This window comes from Botrytis cinerea, chromosome 9, assembly GCF_000143535.2.
Source record: "Botrytis cinerea B05.10 chromosome 9, complete sequence".
NCBI lineage: Eukaryota > Fungi > Ascomycota > Leotiomycetes > Helotiales > Sclerotiniaceae > Botrytis > Botrytis cinerea.
In genome coordinates this window covers 1,359,662-1,376,072 of record NC_037318.1, presented here as the reverse complement: position 1 = coordinate 1,376,072, position 16,411 = coordinate 1,359,662, and the positions used below count along the sequence as shown (strand labels likewise).

The window sequence follows — 16,411 nt, the reverse complement described above, 5'->3', positions numbered from 1 at the left end:
GGATTTATTATACCCCTTCATCTTCCCTTGCTTTCCGATTGATTGCCGATAGATTGGCCGATTAGCTGTTTAGGTCGCGTGCTCTTATTCTGTATACCTATATGGAATAGGATTATTACGAGGGAGCAAGTAGGTATGCATTACTTTTCAATCGGGATTCTTCCGGATTGTCCGAGTTTTCCCCTTGGCTGCTTGGTTGCTTGGATGAGATGATTTGCTTGGGGGATGTTGATTTGATCGTTGATATTGTTGAGATACGGTAGGGGTTGTATTATTGTTTGTGTGAATGGAAATGTGAATGTGATGACTATTAGTAAAGAGTGTCGAGTTGAGGATAGCTACCGGTACATGTTCGCAACCATATTATCATCTCCCTGGCTAGATCTGTATTGTGGGTGGAGTATGAAAAATTTGTATCGAAGGGTGTGTACATGTATATATTGATGAGTCTAGAATCGATACAGTGTGGGATCAGATGAGGAAGGTAATCCACCCACCCACTCGTTCAAGTACCCAGTGAGCCAGTATACTTCCACATATTTGAAAGCCTTCATCCCAATCAATATTGCTCATGCCAGTATATCAGTGTACCCTGTTCATCGTCCCTGCAATATGCATGGCGATAAGGTAGGAAAAGCCTATCCGGTTCCAACACATCATGACACGAGGCAATATGCTGGGATAAGGAAGTTGGTGAGTTGATGAACATGGTGGTGGTAAGTATATTCATTGTGGATGGTGATGGTGATGGTGGATTTGAAGATGATTTTGGAGATGGGAAGGATTCTTTTGAGTTTGTAGTGTTATTTACGAGAAGATTTATCGATAGAGATGAATAGATGAATAGATGAATAGATGAATAGATGAATAGATGAATCGTAAAGTTCCCTCGCCTCCCCTCCTCTACCCCGTGTCTAGACGATTTCGAGATTTATAAGACGAACAGAATCAAACACAATACACAATCCTCCAAGATCCACATGATCTACGCTGAAGATCATAGCCTTACCACCAAAAATTTTCTCGTTGAAGGATTAAGGGATTTCAAGGATTGCAAAAGCTTTCAAGGATTAATGCAAAAGGAAAAAAAAGAAAGTGGGACAAACTATCTGGTTCCTGCTTGGTTGTCAGTGAATCTTGGAAATGGAGTGAACTATGCCTACCTAATAATGCATTCCAGACTTCGCTGCTGGTTTATCCTTGAGTCGTTATGGTTGCATGACTGACTACTGCTTGATTGCATACGCCGGCAGTAAGGTCAGACGAATAGAGTGTAACGACCGGTATGCATTCAATAACTATGCAATGAGTGAGGCATGAGGCGTGAGGCGTGAGCTGTGAGGTGTGAGGCTTGAGGCTCGATGCTTATCTACCATTGAGCTGATGGTTTTATATTTATATCCAACGGGATAGGATGCAGACAGATGCAGACAGATGTAGATAGCCAGATAAGTATACATGTGCTGACCGTTCTTTGGATGCATTCGGAATACTGCACAGGATCTTACCTACATAATAAGTATCCCTCCCTCCCTAGATCTACTCTGCAGACCAATAAGAGTATCATTATCCACTCCGATCTATCCGTCTTCCATACTTTGCTCCAACATCCTCAAGTCCAGGTGTTTATTGTTGTTGTTATTGTTGTTTCTCTCATTGACCCACCATTGCATTAAGGTTATAACTTTACCTCGCAGTCTCCTCCCTCACGTACCGAGTACAACCCTCGTTTCCACTTAAATGGAGTAGATCTTACCATCTTACCATCTTGCCATCCCTTCACCGTCCCTTTGCACTCCGTCACAATCGATAAGCGCTCTGCCGGTACCTTGCCTTGCCGTGCCGTAAACGACAATCCCCTCATCTCAATCCAGACTTTAAAACTTAGCTCGGCTTCTTCGGAGACCCATGGATGAATTAGGTGATTGGGAATAAGTGCATGACAAAGGTATTGTCATTGTCCTTGCTTTCTCTCCTGCCTTCCAATCTTTCCAATCATCCCATTTACATCTATTTTGATTCATTTGATTCATTTGATTTCCTGATCCTGATCCTCATCCGTCAACAAAGAATCTCAACCAACACCAACACCAAAACCAAAACCAAAACCAACACTTCTACTTTAACTCCGATCGCAATACTTCTCCAATCGCGAATAGATCCGCTGGTCGTCTTTTGAAACCCTCAATGATTTAGTCCATCCATTCCAATTCTCCATTTCCTTGAGTTTAAGATACCCTTTTTTGTTCAAACGCCGTATACGAAGCGTTACAATATGATTTCCTTACGTCGATTCTTACTCGGAATCGTTCTGGTCTGCTTGACTTGGTTCGGAGCTACCTCATTACATCGATACCTCGATCCGAATACACATATATCAGAGGAAATGAGAGAGGATGCGCGCTGGATCGCTACATCAAAACACTTCTTGGATAGACAATCATGTAAATGGCTTGGTCTCTGTGGACTTGCCCACTATCATTCAGATCCCGCTTGGAAACGTCGATTAAACAAAGTTACGAGAGACCAAAAAGTCATGGGAGACGATGACTTGGATGCAAGCTGGGTAGAATGGGATGATGCCTACAAGAATGCTCCCAAAATGCGCCCAGACGATTTGTATGGCGATGATCGAGTATTAAAAGAAGTTCCACAATACGTTCTTGACCACGCCCCTCTCGTACATCTTTACTCGGGCGAGAAGTTTTGGCCTGCAGACATTGAGGAACATTTGAATCATGTCACTCCTTACGAAAATCACACTTCACTACATATGAATACCTCCGAACATACGTTACACAATCTACATCTCCTGAACGAAGGGCGCAAAGGTCGACTTTTATTTATGCAGAGCAAAGACGATGTGGAAGATAGACCAAGGTGGCTTGGTAGTGCTTACAACAAACCTATACCTTATGAAGATGAGATCAAACACGATGAGGATTGGGAAACGGTAGATGAAGTAGAAGAGAAGGAGTTTATTGAGACTAAAGAAGATGGGCAGGAAGCTTGGGACGATGCGAGTGATGAAGAGAGAATGAAGATTGTCGCACCATTCGAGCCAACCTTTCGCGCACAACCTCAAATTACAGGACAACGCAAGCGCAATTTGAAAAAGCGTGGAGATTCTTCCGGTAAACCAGATCAATCAGGATACTCCCCAGCTCCGGCCACATTAATTATTGTGGACAAAGGACATGGTATCGTGGATGCGTTTTGGTTTTACTTCTATTCCTACAATCTTGGTACAACTGTTTTGAAGATGCGATTTGGAAATCACGTTGGTGATTGGGAGCATTCTCTCATTCGATTCTATAACGGCGAACCCAAAGCTGTTTTCTTCTCTGCCCACTTTGGTGGGTTAGGATATCATTATAAAGCAGTTGAGAAAGGTCAAGGCCCAGGAAGAGAAGGAAGACCAGTTATTTACAGTGCCGTGGGATCTCATGCAATGTACGCGACCCCTGGTACACATCCATACGTTTTACCATTCAAGCTTCTCGCAGACGTCACAGATAAAGGACCAATCTGGGATCCCGTCCTTAATTACCGAGCCTATTTCTTCAATACATCTCTCACCCACAATGTCGACGCACGATTCGCAACCTCTAATTATCCAGCTCAAACAATGGCTGATTCCTTCCAACCTGCGGCACAAAATCCAGATGCACCTACTGGCTGGTTTTGGTTCAATGGCCATTGGGGCGATAAATTTTATGAACTGTCTGATTGGAGGCAGTGGAGATTTGTGGGTCAATATCATTATGTGAATGGACCGCTTGGACCGAGATTCAAAAATTTGGGGAGAAGTAGAGTTTGTCAATCGGGGTTGAAATGCATTTTGGTGGATAGTTTGGAAAAGGGGAAACATAGGAGTTGGGTTGGGTAGAGATGAGTTGAGTAGATTTTTGGGGAGTCGAGATGAGATGAGATTGGACGAGATAGACTCGGATTTCGGTTTCCTTTGTCATTTGAGAGATTGAGTGAGGTTTGAAGATTTAGACTGGTTGGGTATAGATGGATCAATCAATATTTTTTATTTGGCTTTTGTTTGGGAATTGGATGGATGGATGGGGAAGGGAGGTGTTTTTGGAATTTAATTTGGAGATGGAGAAGGCAATGGAGGTGACGATGGCGATGATAACGAAGATGATGAAAGAGAAGACGAAGTTGGAAAAATAATGACATATGAATTGGATGAGAGGCGCATAGGAGCGAAGATAGTGAATTCCATTGAATTCAATGGAGAGGGAAAAGGATAAATCGAACATGCACTTTTGAGTGGCATTCGAGGAATTTATAATAAAGAGGTGGAAGAATGAATGAGTGGTGTATAGATGGATGGATGAACATCTTTATCTTACATACATACATATATATATATATATAGAGAGAGAGAGAGAGAGAGAGAGAGAAAGTCGATTATCTGAATATATTGTTTACAACTTGAATCGTTTGTGTGGAGTCTTATTATTCGACAACCAATGTAACATGATGATTTCATTTGCATTTGACTACTCTGTTACAATATCAATGCTAATACGATACAATTATTGATAATGCTTATTCAATATCATTCACTATCTAGCCTTCTAAAATCTGCCCAGCCATCAGGAGTGGCTGAACCTCTCAAACTAGGTTGCTGCGTGCGGCACGGAAATGCGCCTCACCTAGGTACAACAATACCTGGTCGCTTCGTTTCATTTCATCCCCGGTGCACCTTGCCTTCCCTGGTATTTTCCCAGCTCGGAATCGAATCTCGCATTCCCCGATAAGGGTTCCGATGTTGATGGCGATTTGGAGATGTTCGATGTGCTCTGTTCGATGTTTACCTGTCATTAATTGGGATTTGCGTAGCGTGGTGCGAAACGGTATCCTGGATGAGTGGATGCACGAATAGCTAACTTGTCACCAACATTTTCAGCAGGTTTGGTCTGGGGATATCGGAGGCGATGCGGTTTGGGGGCGATTTTGCTTGGGTAGAGATTGCTGTTGTGTTGTGTTGTGGGTGGAGAGGAGAGGAGAGGTACAGAGTGATGGTGTGGTATTGTTCGTTTGTTTGTTTGTTCGTTCATGATCATGCTTTTTTTTTCTTCTCGATTCGACGAGTCGCACAGCGCGTAATACATCATTTCGCATTCGTTTGCGATTCTCCATACGTGTTTTCTATCATCAGTATTATTATCCTCTAGCATTGTGCAATCTTTCCACACTCGTAATTTCCAGTAACATTACTGCGATTGATCAGCGCGGATGCCCGCATGATGTTCTTGGTTGCATATCCGCGCGTGTAATATGATTGGCTCTTGGGAGTTGTAGGCCTCAAATTTATAGCAACTATGACGAATTGAGGACAGCGTTTATCTCGAGAATCATGGCTGTTTTTTTGATTGATGGAGGGGTTCGGCATCGTGCATGTATGGCATGATTCAGCCTTTCCGCAGCATGCTTAGGGGGGGGCCGTTTGGAAGACCGACCTTAGTGATGGGATGGGAGGGGGGTGGATGGGAGATGGGGGAGGTGAGTTATTGAGGTACAAATATGAGGGGGTATTCTCTTGTTTGGTTTTTTGTTCAGAGCAGATTTTCTTGTATGAATTTCATTTCTACTATTCTAAACAGTATATCTTTTCAACGCAATCAAGCAATACAGCAACAGGCTATCTACAATCAGGAATTTCTGAGACACGAAAGAACTTCCCTATACCCAAGCAATATGCCTTCTTCTCGTGAATCATCCGTCGTCTTAGATGATGAGAGTTTTCACGATAGTCCTATCACTCCTCAGTCCCCAGTTTCCGAAAATGAGCTGAAGACTACATCTTCTCTCAAAGGTCTCCAAACAGAGGAGCAGCAACGTGTTCTTGATACCGTTGCACATTTGAGAAAGTGTGGCCTCGAAAACACACTACCACTTCCACAACTTGTCGTTTGTGGTGATCAATCTGCTGGTAAAAGTGAGTACACCTATTTTTCACTGGCTATTTGTGATTTCAAATGTTTTTTTTTGCGTAGAATGTATACTGAACTTTATGTCCACAGGTTCGGTTCTCGAGGCGTTGACCGAGATCCCTTTTCCAAGAAATGACAATCTATGCACTCGTTTTGCAACAGAGATTAGTCTTCGTAACGCTGATACGAAAACGCTGACTATTAAGATTATTCCTGATGATGAGCGGCCATTTAAAGAGCAGGCCATGATCAAAGAGTTTGTGGAAAGTATCACAGACTTTGATGACCTTCCTCGAATCATGGATTTAGCCATGGAAGCCATGGGAATAACTGCTATTGACCCGAATGCGCCACCGCGAGCATTTGCGAGAGATGTCCTGAGCATTGAGTTTTGTGGCCCAGATTGTCCCCAGCTGACTTTGGTCGACCTTCCGGGTTTAATCGCCTCTGAAACTGTAGAAGCAACAGCTGCCGATGTTGAAACGGTCGCAGCCATAACAGAGCACTACATTAAACAGCCTCGAACCATTTGTCTTGCAGTTATCTCTGCAAAAAACGACATTGCGAATCAGCAAATTCTGAAGAGAGTGAGGGCCCACGATCCTCATGGAGATCGTACTCTTGGTATCATTACGAAGCCAGATACTCTTGATAAAGGCTCTGGAAATGAGAAAGCTTTCATCAGCTTGGCGAAGAACGAGAATGTCAGGTTTAGACTGGGTTGGCACGTCGTGAAGAACCGCAGATACGAAGAGAGAGATTTTTCTCTGATGGAACGTAACATGGCGGAAGATTCTTGGTTTCGCGCCTCCAACTTCAAGACTTTGTCGAAAAATCACATTGGTATCGAACGGTTGCGTGGTCGTTTGGCCGCTCTGTTGTTCCAACACATCAAGAAAGAGCTTCCTCAACTCCGCCGTGACCTCGAAATCCAACTCTTCACTGCAACTGAACAACTCGGGTTGCTCGGTGATGCTAGATCTACACCTTCTGAGTGTCGAGCATATCTAGTGCAGCTCAGCACCGACGTCCAGAAAATCTGCGCAGCTGCAGTTGATGGGCATTATGAAGGGCGATACTTTCAATGTGCAGTTAACTCCGAGTTCAGACTCGACCAGAAGGCAACCCTTCGTCGTATGCGAGCCTGTGTTCAAACGATGAACTCTCGATTCACGGAAGAAGTGCGTAGAAAGGGTCACAAATATCAGATCGACGATTCTGTAGGCGCACAATCGACTAGAGGAACGATGGAAGCGGAGGAAGCAGCTGAAAATGGCGAGCCCGAAAGACTTACAAAGAAAGAGGGTCTAGATTGGGTGAGGCAAGCACTCACTAGAACCCGTGGAAAGGAGCTCCCAGGGAATTTCAACCCTTCCCTAATTTCGGAGCTATTTTGGGAGCAATCTGCGAGATGGGAAGAGCTCGCTGCAGAACATATTGAACGAGTGTCTGATGTGTGTACCGAGTTTCTCAAGAACCTGCTTTTAGAAATGACCCCAAGGGACGTTGAATCACGTTTGTGGTCATCTCGGATTGAGGATGAGTTGAGGAATCGCAATGCTGCTGCCACTCGAGAGTTGGATAATTTGATTGTAGACAACTTGAATCATCCAATCAACTACAATCACTATTACACCGATACGATCAAAAACCGACAGCAAGAAAGAGCAAATGCAGAACTCGAAAAGTGCTGTCAGGATGCTTCGGCCGGTGTTGAGACATCTGAAGGAGTGCAGCTAGGTCCTGTGATTGAGAGATTAAGGGAAAGCCTCTTCAAGAGCACCGAGAAAGATATGGAAGTTGTTTCATGCGAAGCGGCTTTGGACTGTGTCATGGCGATCTACAAGGTTCGTTTTCTTTCACCTAGATTCATGCACCGAATATCGACTAATTTATCTTTAGGTCCTTCAAAAGGTTTTCATCGCAAACGTGACTACCCAAGTCGTCGAGCGTCACATTGTTCGCGGCTTGGAACGCATCTTCGACCCTGTTGCCGTGAACAAGATGTCGGACAAAGATGTGGAGGCCATTGCTAGCGAGCCAGGCCAGGCCAGACAGGAGAGAGCATATTTGGAGGACCAGATTAAGAAGCTTGGAGAAGGCAAACGGATCTTCCGAACGATCATGAGCGGTGCTACTACGCTCTAGAATGTCTATGGTTGTTGGATTACGTGTTCAGGAGAACTGTGAGATGCGGCTTGCAATTGTGTGAAGTCGTCATTTCTGTTAGGCGGTGGAATTGGTTTTGATGGACCGTTGTTGTTGTTGTTGTTGTTGTTGTCGTAGATGTGGATGTTGCGGGTAGAGTGGAAGAACAGTGCCGGCGAATACCGTCCCGCGGGAGTATATTTTTCCCTTTTGGCTTTGTCATTGATCGTTGTATTGTGTAGTTACTACTTTCTAGATGCTTTCATTATTATTATCATTGTAGCCTTCCATACCCTATTATTACGTTGGTGCATCAATATGGTTTTCATCTTCGTCAAAGTGCTATGAGTAACAAGATTTAGGTTGGCACGTGGTCAGTTAATCACGAGAAAGTTGTGTCGTTAACCTAAATCAATTGATTTGCCCTCTGGAAGGATTTTAGGACTACGACTATGAAGGAAGGTCTCGTCTTAACATCAAGAAACGAGTTAATACACTTCGGACAAACTACACTATATACAGCTAGGTGAGTACTAACTTTTCTGTCCATTATACAGAGGATCTATCTACAGTGGACCAGGTCTACGGTGTAGATAGATCCCAACGCTTATTCTTCAAGAGTCCCCAGCATCCACGGACCCATTCTTCCGACAGTTGCCTCTGATCCTGATCCGCATCTCTCGTTCCGCATCTCTTCGGTCCCGGGGTAGATATCGACGCTTCAATATCAAAATCCACACCATTGATTGGTTGGAATCTCGATAGATCCGCGGTACAAGGCTGATAAGACAAGATTCCTTTGCAAAAACCTTCGGGGTCCGCCAAATGGATTAGTCAGTCGTGAAGCTTCTTGCCGTGGGAACCGTTCTTTTTCCGGTTTGGGACGCGTTTTCGTCGCTCCCTGCTTGGGCTGTGTGGAATCGGTGGATGCAGAATGTCACTACGTACTGCGGATTTCGTTAATTGGGATTGGTGAATTGAGCATTTATTCGTCATGGAGAGGATTCCATGCGTTTATTTTCGTAAGTGGAGTGAGTGTCTATCTTTTTTTTTTTTTGGTTCGTTTGGGTAAGGTTAAGTGGACGAAGTGTAACTATAGTGATTGTTTTGCGCATGTTATTTTGTTTCGTCTCATTCCGAAGATGCGTTTCCTCGTTCTTATATGTTCTTCTGGGGTTGGCTTTCGGTGGTTGCGATTTTGTGACGTTTGAAGCTGCAAACCATTGCGCTCTCGATTGTAGAGAAGTATCGTGGCGAGGTAAAGAAAAGCATATGATGCTTAATTCGGATACAGAGACGGAGATCGAGGGGGAATCATCGGTGCGGGATGTAGGGAAGGAGGAGAGGGCAGTGGGAAATTCAAACGCCACTTCTATGCTAGATCACGATGGGGAAACTACAGATGTCGAGACACCACCACGAAGACCAAGTTCGCAAGTATCTGGGCCGCAGTCGCATTCGCAGTCGGATGTTCATCAAACTCCTGTCTCCGATCACGAGAAAAGTTTGGGGCCCAATGCGAGTCGAGATGATAGAATATTGGTTGGTTGGGATGGGGATGATGATCAAGGGAATCCGCGGAATTGGTCAACGTTGTACAAGAGCTGGATAACGTTTCAATTGGGTATGCTGGCATTGAGTGCGAGTTTGGGGAGTAGTATTATCAGCCCGGCGGGAAAAACGATTGCGGCGTATGTTGGAGTCGGATCGGAAGTTAGCGTGCTGAGTATTAGTTTGTACATGTGAGTTTAGGAGTTTTATTTTTTCAAATGATGAGGGTACTGATACGTTCTCAAAATAGATTGGGGTTCGCATTTGGACCACTTTGCTGGGCACCAATATCTGAGCTTTGGGGAAGACGTTGGAGTATGTTACCCCCATTATTTTGTCTGGGATTGTTCTCCATTGGAACAGCTACAAGTACCAACGCGGCGTCGATCTTCATAACCAGATTCTTTGGAGGATTATTTGGATCGGCACCTGTTTCGAATGTTTCTGCAGCGTTGGGAGATATGTGGAGTCCTAAAGCTCGAGGAACGGCAGTCACATTCTATGCAGTGGCAGTCGTAGGTGGGCCGACACTAGGACCTCTGATCGGAAGTGCCTTGCTTGTCAATCCACATCTGGGATGGAGATGGACGGAATATCTGGAGGCAATTTGGGTATTTGCGATGTTCGGATTGTGTTTTATTTGTCTTCCCGAAGTCTATACTCCCGTCCTCCTCAAGAAAAAAGCGGCTCGCCTTCGCAAAGAAACCGGCAATAATGCCTATTATCATCCACACGAAGAAATCAAGCTCGATGCCAAGACCATTGTCACGAAGCACTTCTCAAGGCCCCTCCTAATGCTTACCACGGAGCCAATGGTCACCTGTATAGCTTTCTACGCTTCCTTCGTTTACGCCATCCTCTACCTCACTCTCGAAGTCTTCCCCATTGTCTTCTCCGATAACCGCGGCTGGTCCCCCGTTATAGCTTCACTCCCTTTCCTCGGCCTCTTCGTTGGAGTCAATTTAGCCGTCGTAGTCAATCTTGGCAATCAGCCCCGCTACGCGCGTATTGTCGACGCAGCAGGTGGACGTCCCGTACCCGAAGCCCGTCTCGCCCCCATGGCACTCGGAGGAGTTATATTCGCAATCGGACTTTTTTGGTTTGGCTGGACGGCTGCGCCAAATATTCACTGGATTCTTCCAGTTATAGCGTCGGTATTTATTGGTGCAGGGTTTAACATTATTTTCCAGCAGTGTATCAATTTCCTGGTTGATACTTACGCGTTGTATGCGGCGAGTGCGGTCAGTGCGAATACCTTCCTGAGAAGTATCTTTGCTACTGGCTTTCCGCTGGCCGCGGGCCCAATGTTTAGAGCTATGGGCGTGGGGCCAGCCATGAGTGTGTTAGGTGGAGTAGCTACTGTAGCGATACCAGTGCCGTTTTTGTTCATGAAGTATGGGGTTACGTTGAGAAAGAAAAGTAAATTTGCTCCTTATAAGGATTAGACAATTTGTGGATAAAGGGGATGAGAAGGGTGATTTTATATATATATCATAACATTAACACATAGATAATCAACATAAATTTGGAAATAAGAAATAGAAAATACATCTCTCGTTGTTCAGTAATGCACGAGTTCGCAAGATGGATTTTGTCATTTCTGATTCTTTTTTAGGAGAGTTGGTCGTTCATCTACTTTTGAATCACATTTAGGGTTATTGAGATATCCATTAGCCCAATTGTGACATGCATTCCATTCCTACTCTTATGCGAACTCATCATCGCTAGAAAGATTCAACAAAATTAACGGTAATCTCAACACGAAGATCAAGTCCACGCATCTATTGCTTTTTATCCAGGGAAATTCATTTTGAGAATGAGTGAGATTTATGTTGATTGAAAGATTCGCAGGTTCGAAGCGAGTATCGGGGGTGTTAATCAATTCATCGGTTGGATTGGGGTTAGGTTAGGGGTATGTGTTACTTATTGTTGTTGTGTTGTTTTGGGGAGTTTGGTCTTGGTGTTGATCTTGGTGTTGTGAGTTTGTTGGTTTTTTTTGTGATGATGATGATGATGATGGTGGTGGTGGTGATGGAATATTATTTACATAAGTTATACCTTCTTTTGAAGTGGTTATGTTGCGCTTTGCTTATATCAAATTGTTTTTTTGGCTTAATCGGGAGAGAGAGAGAGAGAGAAAATGGGATATCTTTTCCTCGCTTACTATCGTGGAGATTTCCTTACTCTCTCTACTCTCTCTTTTTATATACGGCTCTGGACCTAGGATTATATAGACAGATATCCTTGTTCTTATTCGTTGGCTTACTTGCACAAATTGTGGGAGATACCAGAGAGGAAGAAGATCCATAAAGTAGAGTTTAGGTAGACGTAGATGCTTTTTCTAGGAATGATTTCGTGGCGTTTATGTCTAGTAGTTCGTGGACATCTTTATAGCCTGCTTATAGAGTGAAATAAAATAAACCGGAGAATCGAAGGTCGTTCTTGATACGGAGGGCGTTTGGAATATTTTATAAAGCACAAGGGCTAGATAGATGGTCTTGGAGTGTTGAATTGTAGCTGTATTGTTCAAGTGCACATAAAATATATCGAAACTAGTCCTGACGGAATTCAACCACTACGTCAAATTCTCCATATTAGGCATCCCTGGGTTCATTTCTCGAACCAAATAATCTACCGCAAAAGCGGAAGCAAAAGGGGTGGATTACGAGATGTGTCGGCTTTTTACTTCTGAATAACTCAATGGGTCAATGATGAGATTCGATCAGATATGATGATTCATGGATGGTGGCGCAGTGATATCGAAAGTAAGGAATCGCTTCAATTTCTATTATTTACAACTCTCTTATATGGACATGTTTTTCGCTTAAAGAGACCATAGTATTAGTAGTCGCACTATTGTCAGGTATGAATATTTCCAGATCATTTTATGATCATTTATAAATTTGAGCATCAAATTGAAAGCTGTGATGCGGTAAAGCTCTGGTAGATAGCGAAGAGCCAATTAAGATAATAGAGAAGGAAGGTCAGCTCGCTTTGTTTCGTTTTGTCGGAGATCATGATGGTTTGAGGGCTGAAATGGTTGAATCGGGGTCTGGGAATTTATATGTAACAACAACTCATATCTGGGCAGATGGGTTGGGGAATCCATTTGAGAATTCGTTGGGCCGATGCAAATTACACGACTTGCGGGGGGTGTTCCGAGACTGACGCTACTTGATGTAGCTCTCTTTTATCGTCCGGTTATAGTATCAACCGACAAGGCTTCATGTCTTGGAACGCTGATGCCTTTACATTTGAGCAAAGTTCTTGCCAATGAACCCAAAAAAGATCAGACGCGAGTGATATGAGGATTGCTAAGAGAAACAGGTGGAGGTATTTCAACACATATATATGACAAACCTTGAAGAATCTAAACTTGACATGCAAGACTGGAGATGGGCTTTGAGAAGTTTCTTGCGTCCCAAAAAGGTTCTTCTGTATAGCACTGGTAAGTCTACCGGAGTTACTTCGTTAAAGGAAGGAATGATTGATCCCTGGTGTCTGCGAGTCCGGTTCTCTGGTTACATGATTAGAAGACCTATATATGGTGGTTCTAATCCGGAGGATCCATAGCCAGGCCCCCCTCGTGTTGCTGAGTATTTTATTACGTTTGTTGATAAGAAAATGAGAATGAGGTATCAAAGATTTGATAATCTTATGTGCTGAGTGTACATGGTTAGAAAATAGATGATACTAGCATGAACTGTAATGGCTCTAAAGGTTTTCTGCTCCATGATCTGGTAAACACAAATCGTTCGGAAGACGTTACAGCGACCTCAATTTTTGTAGCCGGGGATATTTCGATGACGACAGTTTCGAGTATTCTCGGTATCGTTGTGGAAAGCCCAGAAACTGTAGAGAGTAGAGAACAAAGAGAAAATGGCTCGGTTATGAAAATTCGGGCTACGGATGTGATCAGTTCTTATATCACTGGTTGCGACTATCTATACAAAGTCTTCGGTAACCTCGTCAAAGAAGCTCGGAACAATGAAATAAAAGATTTATATCTCAGTCATTACAGTCGTATAGAAGAGGCATTTAACAGACCCAAAGAGATATTAGAGAATAAGATGCAAAAGATTAGGAATATGAAGTCATAAAAGTGGATTTGAATTGGTATTTCATCGATATCACACGTGCAGTTATTGATGTGGATGAGGGGTTTATCAAAGCTGTGAATACGTATATGGGCAGTGATGTGGGAAGTTTTTGAGTCTATTCCCGGGACTCCGGGATTGGCCCAGGGATAATTATATTGGAAAGAGGGTGGATGATGAACAAGTCTAGTCTGTTGATTAGAAAGCTTCCGGGTGGAAAGCCGAAGTTAGGAGTCCAGGAGGAGAATAGAATAGAAAGTGGACTCCCCCCGGTGGGGGCGGGTTTGCTTGATGTCAAGGATGAATGCTTGCGAATGGCTTGGAATATAACAAGTGAATTCTCGGGGCCCATTCGAGAACTCAAGCCTAGATTTTGATCAATGAAGCCTGGGTATTGCTCAGCATCGAATAATTCTTCAAAGAGAGCACTCCGATTTTTTCACCTCACATCGTTCGTCACTTTGACTTTCCCGAAAGTTTGTGTAGCAAAAACAGTGGGGCACCCCTGAAGTCAAAGCAAGTAATCCGACACATCGCTCGCTTAACCTTCTTCAAAATTTCCCCCGCATTGTACACTTCACACCAGCATACACTCTAAATGACCCCTCGCTATATACTTGAACCATTTTTTCAAAACTGCTTGAGATTCTTAAAACATACTGAAGTAAAATCTGTGAAAAATATCGCATCGTCAAACAACAAAACAATGGCGCCCCAAAACTTACTGGAACTGTTGCGGTCGAGGACGGTGGTTGATTGTGATACTATGGAATTTGAGGGTGGGATCGTTCATATAAATCGATACACATAATTTCTTCTGACGATGTATCATAGTTGCAAAATCTCTTGGTCCATTCACAGATTGTACTTCCAACCAAGCAATTGCATTCTTCGAGCTCCAGAAACCAGAGAACAAAAAACTTCTCCAAGAGACAGCGGAAACCACGAAAAAACTCTTGGGCACCCAAAAATTTCAAGATATGAAGTTCCCAGAGCTAGCAGTTGAAGTTGCGGTATGTTACTCTGTCAAAGCGTAGATGGATGCGAAGGGCTTATTTAGCTACCTAGATGGTCAAATTACAACTTGCAATCGCGAGCGTAGTCACAGGCTTTGTCCATGTTCAAACGAATCCTTATCATTCTTATGGCGCCGAGAAAATGATTCAAGATGGGCAAAGTATTTCTTTCCTCTTACTTGAAGTACGGACAGAGACTAAAACAATCAGGAATTATCTCCATTTTTAAGCATCTCGATCCAGACTTTGACACCAAACGTATTTGTCTGAAGATACCAAGCACATGGGAAGGACTGCAAGCATGCAAATTTTTAGAAAAAGATGGAATTACAACTTTAGCCACCACACTTTTTAGCATCGAGCAGGCGGCTTTGGCTGGAGAGGTACAATGCACTTATGTTGCGCCTTATGTCAATGAATTGAAAGTTCATTTTGACGCGGGGTATATCCACCCATTCATGATTGAAACTGGATCATCATGATTACATTTCAAAAGGCTGACCAGAATCAGATTCACAGATACCAATAAAGCGCATCAGCTTTGCTTCGAAATTCAACAATACTACAGCAAGAATAATTTCCGGACAAAAGTGCTGCCAGCTAGTCTGACAAATATCGACGAGATCATGACGCTAGCTGGTGTAGATCATATTACGATTGCCCCGGCGCTGTTGCGAGATCTGGCGGCTACAGCTGTGGAGGGTTATGCGATAAAATCTTTGTTCGATGGAAATAGACAGGGGGAGTCTCAATCTAACGTATTGGAGTTTGGAAATGAGAGTTTGTGGAGGATCAGTTTCACGAGAAGCGGAAAAGGAGAGGCGGAACGAAAATTAAGTCAGGTGAGTTCTTATTGAAAGGGATTTCTTTGAGTCGATCGTGTCGTACATTTTACTAATCTTTGACATTGTGTGCAGGCCATCAATATCTTTTGTGATATGCAAACGCAATTGGAAGCGATGTTTGAAAAGTTGTAAATATTTAGACATAGTTTAACAAGGACGCTAGTCGAATCAAGAATACTGAACTGGCTGTCACTCCAGGAAAATTTCGGCTCAGCTTAATATTTCTCAAATAATAGATATTTGTATTCTGAAAACATCATATCCTGCAAATTGCTCTCTATGTGATCCTACAATACTCTTGTAACTTCAATCTCATTCTTCAAGAGAAACTTAGTTTTTTTCATTCCATCTTATACAATTAAGCAGAGCCAACTGAGCTCTCTGGGACGGTGGGATTCTGTTATCTCTGCTTACTTGAGGTTACAAACGTCCAGTCTAGTCCACTCAGGAGGGACTAGCCTTAATTCCCCAGATCCATCTGATACTACGAAACTATATTGTCTCAACTTATTTGGTTCTACGAAATAGAATACCCGACATCTTCCAGATAACTGGGAGCAAAATTACTAGCGAAATTTGGACCACACAAGAACTCGTCTTTGAAAAACGCCTTCCAATTGATGTTTCTAACTAACAACTTAGAACTTTTGCTCATTTTGTGAGAATAGCATACTTTATTTATGGCGAGGATATGTCGATCTTGGGAATGAAATAGGAAAGTCAGAAAAATGAGCATATTTCTTGGAGGTTGAAACTTGTATTGTGATAATAAACGGAATAATGATAATTATTACAATATTGGC

At 43.2% G+C, this 16,411-nt stretch overlaps 4 protein-coding genes across 6 annotated transcripts; all 4 read left to right on the top strand.

Moving 5' to 3' along the window:
• The first annotated feature begins 1,500 nt into the window (after positions 1-1,500).
• On the top strand, positions 1,501-4,503 carry BCIN_09g03880 (hypothetical protein). Of its 2 annotated transcripts, XM_024695092.1 has the most exons (2): positions 1,501-1,948; positions 2,071-4,503. In XM_024695092.1, exon 2 carries the CDS (start codon positions 2,276-2,278, stop codon positions 3,887-3,889), a length of 1,614 nt encoding a protein of 537 aa, XP_024550885.1. In that variant the 5' UTR covers positions 1,501-1,948; positions 2,071-2,275; the 3' UTR covers positions 3,890-4,503. The 2 variants fall into 2 exon arrangements, with proteins under 2 accessions (XP_024550885.1, XP_001551566.1); XM_001551516.2 differs by having other exon boundaries at positions 1,501-4,503.
• A 971-nt stretch (positions 4,504-5,474) lies between these two features.
• BCIN_09g03870 (hypothetical protein) lies at positions 5,475-8,427 on the top strand. 2 transcript variants are annotated; one of them, XM_001551518.2, is made up of 3 exons: positions 5,475-5,956; positions 6,042-7,798; positions 7,854-8,427. In XM_001551518.2, the coding sequence occupies exons 1-3, from the start codon at positions 5,542-5,544 to the stop codon at positions 8,097-8,099; spliced, it is 2,418 nt and encodes an 805-aa protein (XP_001551568.2). In that variant the 5' UTR covers positions 5,475-5,541; the 3' UTR covers positions 8,100-8,427. The 2 variants fall into 2 exon arrangements, with proteins under 2 accessions (XP_001551568.2, XP_024550884.1); XM_024695091.1 differs by having other exon boundaries at positions 5,475-7,798.
• A 744-nt stretch (positions 8,428-9,171) lies between these two features.
• Positions 9,172-11,200, top strand: BCIN_09g03860 (hypothetical protein). The gene is made up of 2 exons (XM_001551519.2): positions 9,172-9,841; positions 9,901-11,200. Exons 1-2 carry the CDS (start codon positions 9,213-9,215, stop codon positions 11,093-11,095), a joined length of 1,824 nt encoding a protein of 607 aa, XP_001551569.2. The 5' UTR covers positions 9,172-9,212; the 3' UTR covers positions 11,096-11,200.
• A 2,610-nt stretch (positions 11,201-13,810) lies between these two features.
• On the top strand, positions 13,811-15,864 carry BCIN_09g03850 (hypothetical protein). The gene is made up of 6 exons (XM_024695090.1): positions 13,811-14,526; positions 14,582-14,760; positions 14,816-14,924; positions 14,974-15,205; positions 15,275-15,605; positions 15,681-15,864. The coding sequence occupies exons 1-6, from the start codon at positions 14,346-14,348 to the stop codon at positions 15,738-15,740; spliced, it is 1,092 nt and encodes a 363-aa protein (XP_024550883.1). The 5' UTR covers positions 13,811-14,345; the 3' UTR covers positions 15,741-15,864.
• Positions 15,865-16,411: the final 547 nt, after the last annotated feature.

Coding starts and splice junctions, on each gene's coding strand:
- BCIN_09g03850 (XM_024695090.1), top strand. CDS start 14,346: ATGACCCCTCGCTATATACTTGAACCATTTTTTCAAAACTGCTTGAGA. Junction 14,761..14,815: donor AGCTAGCAGTTGAAGTTGCG/GTATGTTACTCT, acceptor TTAGCTACCTAG/ATGGTCAAATTACAACTTGC. Junction 15,206..15,274: donor AAAGTTCATTTTGACGCGGG/GTATATCCACCC, acceptor GACCAGAATCAG/ATTCACAGATACCAATAAAG.
- BCIN_09g03860 (XM_001551519.2), top strand. CDS start 9,213: ATGTTATTTTGTTTCGTCTCATTCCGAAGATGCGTTTCCTCGTTCTTA. Junction 9,842..9,900: donor CTGAGTATTAGTTTGTACAT/GTGAGTTTAGGA, acceptor TTCTCAAAATAG/ATTGGGGTTCGCATTTGGAC.
- BCIN_09g03880 (XM_024695092.1), top strand. CDS start 2,276: ATGATTTCCTTACGTCGATTCTTACTCGGAATCGTTCTGGTCTGCTTG.
- BCIN_09g03870 (XM_001551518.2), top strand. CDS start 5,542: ATGAGGGGGTATTCTCTTGTTTGGTTTTTTGTTCAGAGCAGATTTTCT. Junction 5,957..6,041: donor TGATCAATCTGCTGGTAAAA/GTGAGTACACCT, acceptor TTATGTCCACAG/GTTCGGTTCTCGAGGCGTTG. Junction 7,799..7,853: donor GTGTCATGGCGATCTACAAG/GTTCGTTTTCTT, acceptor ATTTATCTTTAG/GTCCTTCAAAAGGTTTTCAT.